This window comes from Otolemur garnettii, unplaced genomic scaffold (genome assembly GCF_000181295.1).
Source record: "Otolemur garnettii isolate 467f Iridium unplaced genomic scaffold, OtoGar3 scaffold00046, whole genome shotgun sequence".
Classification (NCBI taxonomy): Eukaryota; Metazoa; Chordata; class Mammalia; order Primates; family Galagidae; genus Otolemur; species Otolemur garnettii.
This window is the reverse complement of record NW_003852441.1, coordinates 13279284-13283536: the sequence shown is the minus strand read 5'-3', so window position 1 is coordinate 13283536 and position 4253 is coordinate 13279284. Positions and strand designations below refer to the sequence as shown.

The 4253-nt window shown below is 47.8% G+C and overlaps 2 protein-coding genes across 2 annotated transcripts in view; both read left to right on the top strand.

Moving 5' to 3' along the window:
* CAMTA2 (calmodulin binding transcription activator 2) overlaps window positions 1–4119 on the top strand; it is a 25923-nt gene extending 21804 nt beyond the window's left edge. The window contains exons 23-28 of the transcript XR_002773690.1: window positions 2497–2564; window positions 2799–2887; window positions 3033–3117; window positions 3246–3335; window positions 3428–3584; window positions 3709–4119. The gene's annotated coding sequence lies outside the window, so the exon portion shown is untranslated. The remainder of the gene's footprint in view (window positions 1–2496; window positions 2565–2798; window positions 2888–3032; window positions 3118–3245; window positions 3336–3427; window positions 3585–3708) is intronic.
* The window catches only part of SPAG7 (sperm associated antigen 7), a 6053-nt gene extending 1926 nt beyond the window's left edge, over window positions 1–4127 (top strand). Inside the window, exons 2-7 of the mRNA XM_003791220.3 lie at window positions 2497–2564; window positions 2799–2887; window positions 3033–3117; window positions 3246–3335; window positions 3428–3584; window positions 3709–4127. Coding sequence (XP_003791268.1) covers window positions 2497–2564; window positions 2799–2887; window positions 3033–3117; window positions 3246–3335; window positions 3428–3584; window positions 3709–3818 — 599 coding nt within the window. The 3' untranslated portion in view covers window positions 3819–4127. The remainder of the gene's footprint in view (window positions 1–2496; window positions 2565–2798; window positions 2888–3032; window positions 3118–3245; window positions 3336–3427; window positions 3585–3708) is intronic.
* Window positions 4128–4253: the final 126 nt, after the last annotated feature.

The window sequence follows — 4253 nt, the reverse complement described above, 5'->3', positions numbered from 1 at the left end:
GCTCAAGCGAGTCCCCTGTCTCAGCTTCCCAAGTAGCTGGGACCACAGGTGCCCGCCACAACGCCTGGCTATTGTTTGGTGGGTCCAGGCTGGATTCAAACCGGCCACCTTAGGTGTATGTGGCTGACGCCCTAGCCGGTTGAGCTACAGGCGCCAAGCCTAAACCTATATTCTTAACCATAATCTTATGCCAAGATGCAAAGAAGGGCTTGGTGCCTGTAGCTCAGTGGCTAGGGCACTAGCCACATACACCAGAGCTGGTAGGTTCGAATCCAGCCCAGGCCTGCCAAGCAATAGTGACAACTACAACCAAAAAATAGGTGGGCGTTGTGGCAGGCACCTGTAGTCCCAGCTACTTGGGAGGCTGAGGCAAGAGAGAGAATCACTTAAGCCCAAGAGGTTGAGGTCGCTGTGAGCTATGACGCCACGGCACTCTACCCAGGGCAATAACTTGAGATTCTATCTTTAAAAAAAATAATAATGCAGAGAAGATTCAAAAACCAGTTAGAGAACAGTCAGTGGCCAAGATCAGATGCACCTATGTTGGCTGAGGACAGAGAGAACCTCCTAAGCTGTGAGGCTCTGGAACCCCAGAAGATCACTGAACAGGAAATGAAAAGAGTCCCTGCCTTCCACGAGCTCATAGTCTGCTAGGGTAGACAAAAAGTTGCATTATGGGGATACATCTGTGGCTCAGTGAGTAGGGCGCCAGCCCCATATACTGAGGGTTTGAACCCAGCCCCTGCCAAACTGCAACAACAACAACAACAACAAAAATAGCCGGGCACCTCTAGTCCCTCCTCTACTCAGGAGGCTGAGGCAAGAGAATCACCTAAGCCCAAGAGCTGGAGGTTGCTGTGAGCTGTGATGCCACAACACTCTATCTGTAAAAAAAAAAAAAAAAGTTGCATTATGTTAGTTCTCAGTCCATGCTGTAGTGGATGTCTGAACCCAGAAGAAGATGTGAGTAACTTTATTCACGGAAGATCTCAATGTGAGCAAAGGAGCAAAAGCATTCCAAGCAGAAGGAACAACATATGCCTAGCACAGAGATTAAAAAAATAAGAACTTCAGTGTAACTGGAGAGGACTCAGATCCTGTTGAAGAAGTGGGTCTTGAGGATGTAACGGATTTGGAATGGCAGAAGAGAGAAGAGGCATTTCAGGCTGAGCAGGAGTAGGAAGAGGCATGTGCCCAAATCTCATAGAGGCAGTAAAATCACAACATGAGGGAAGACAGGTAAGAGTAGGGGTTAGGGTTAGAGGCTCCAGGTTAGAAATGCACCCCCTGCTCTAGAGGCAGAGAAGACCTGGTACAGAGGAGGGAACTGACGAGGAGGAGGAATGTTAAATAAGACTCAAGCATGCAGAGTTCCTTTCCAGCTAAACTTGGACACCTATATTCCCAAAGGAGAAGGGTGTCAGTTTAGCCATTACAGCTTCATCCTGTCTGTAGAAGTGGGAAGTGAAGGGTGTTACAAAATATAGGAAGTTAAATAATTTCCCCTTTCCTATGTAGACAATGAGATGATAAACTCTTTCAGGCCAGGGGCTTAGTCAGTTCTCATCTCCCCAGATGCCTTATAGTTCCTTGTATGTTGTGGGCATTAAATAAGTGTTAATTGGTTTCTCTGGTGGAGTTAGGAAAGAGGGTTAAGGATGATTCTGATCTTTGTTGCTCTCACTAAACTTTGAACTCTTGAGAAGCCACACCATGTTTTAATCATCTTAGTATCTCAGGATCTAGCACAGTGTCTGGAACACTGGTCTCTCCTTATGTAAGGTTTTGCTTTCTGAGGTTGTAGTTACCTGTATTCTGAAAATACTACATTCAATAAGATATTTGAGAGAGAGATCACATTCACATAACTTTTATTATGGTATATTGTTATGATTGTCTTATTTTACTATTGTTAATCTCTTACTGGGTCTAATTTATAAATTAAACTTTATTATAGATGTGTATGTATAGGAAAATACCATCTGAGTTTTCAATCATCTACTATCAGTTCTAGAACATGTCCCCTGAAGATAAGGGGGAATCACTGTTTATAATAAACATCAATAAATACTTGGTAAATAGAGTGGTGCCTGTGGCTTAGTGGGTAGGGCACCCGCCCCATATACCAAGGGTGGCGGTGCAAACCTGGCCCCAGCCAAATAGCAACAAAAAAATAGCCAGGCGTTGTGGTGAGCGCCTGTAGTCCCAGCTACTCGGGAGGCTGAGGCAAGAGAATCACCTAAGCCCAGGAGTTGGAGGTTGTTGTGAGCTGTGCAATGCCACGGCACTCTACCAAGGGCAATAAAGTGAAACTCTGTCTCTACCAAAAAATAATAATAATAATAAATAAATAAATACTTGGTGAATAAACAGTAATCTTGCCTTCTATGCCTAACACTTCCCAGTGGACCAAACTTCTTTGCTTGAAGCCTTACAAACGATCCCTGCCCCCCATACTTCCAGCCCTGGCCTCATACTGCCATTTCTCACTCCCAGAGCAGGCTGCCCGCCTGAAGAAACTACAGGAGCAAGAGAAACAACAGAAAGTGGAGTTTCGTAAAAGGGTGAGAACAACTGGAGAAATCAAAGGCAGCTTCAGGAAGGACTTCCAATAAGTTAGAATTGGAAGGTTGAGGACTCAGTTTTGCTGGAAATGTCTTGAGAGAGGTGAAGTCTTAAAGCCAGTGGCATGAAGGCTGGGGAGGGTGTTGGGGCGGTATAGAAGGGTCATTGGCTCAGTTGGGGAGAGGGACATTTGGTGGAGCTATTGCTCATATATTCCTTTTCCCTCGCCTAAGATGGAGAAGGAGGTGTCAGATTTCATCCAAGACAGTGGGCAGATCAAGAAAAAATTTCAGCCAATGAACAAGATAGAGAGGAGCATACTGTGAGTGTGTCTGGGCTGGGGGAGGCAGGAAATGGGTGGCTAGGGGGGCATGAAGGGGCAAATCTGGGGCTCTCGAGAGGTGGGCACTAGGCCCCCTTAAGGCTTAACTTAAAATATTCTTTCCCCATCTACTGTACCTTCCCAGACACGATGTGGTGGAAGTGGCTGGCCTGACATCTTTCTCTTTCGGGGAAGATGATGAATGTCGCTATGTCATGATCTTCAAAAAGGTGAAAGGCCTGAGTTCCTCACTCTCTCCTGTCCCCTTTTCAGCCTATCTCCATACCCCATGAAGGGGAAAGGAATGAGATTAAACATTTATATGGACCTCTGACCCCATCATTCCCTTCTTTTCCAGGAGTTTGCACCCTCAGATGAAGAGCTAGACTCTTACCGTAGAGGAGAGGAATGGGACCCCCAGAAAGCTGAGGAGAAACGGAAACTGAAGGTGAGCTGTGTTTGGCAGTCCGTGAAGCACAGCACCTGGGAGGGGTTGGGGTCTGGCCACTGACCACCAGTGCCCCACCTCTGTACCCCTAGGAGTTGGCACAGCGGCAGGAGGAGGAGGTGGCCCAAAAGGGACCTGTGGTGGTGAGCCCTGCCAGTGACTACAAAGACAAGTACAGCCACCTCATTGGCAAGGGGGCAGCAAAGGATGCAGCCCACATGCTTCAGGCCAACAAAACCTACGGCTGTGGTGAGTCTGAGTCTACAGTGTGGGCTTGGGGGTAGCTAAGGAGAAGATCATAGGGTGGGGAGAGGGGAGGAGAGGCCATGACACAGGGCTCCTAGGCCCACCCCACTCTCCCCTCCGTCCCCAGTGCCTGTGGCCAACAAGAGGGACACACGCTCCATTGAAGAGGCCATGAATGAGATCCGAGCCAAGAAGCGTCTGCGGCAGAGTGCGGAAGAGTTGCCACCGACCTCCTAGGCACCTCACTCAGCTCCCTTTGACCCCTGGGGCAGGGCAGGGGGCAGGCAGGGACAAGGCTGCTGCTATTAGAACCCATTGTGGAGCCCCATCTCTGAACCACTTCTGACCAGCTGTTGCTCAGGCTGGGGGGAAGCAGGTGTTTATCACTGTTGGAGCTTAGATATGTATGTGGTGTGTGTGTTGTGTGAGAGTGAGTATGAATGCACAGGTGGGTATTTAATCTGTATTATTCTCCATTCTCCTTGGAAATTTCCTTCCCCATGGGGCTGGGGTTACTTTACATTCAATAAATACTGTTTGACCCAATGCCATGACTAATTTTTTTTTCTTTTAGACAAGAGTTTCACTCTGTTGCCCAGGCTAGAGTGCTGTGGCATGTCAGCCTAGCTCCCAGCAACTTCAAACTCCTGGGTTCAAGCAATCCTCTTGCCT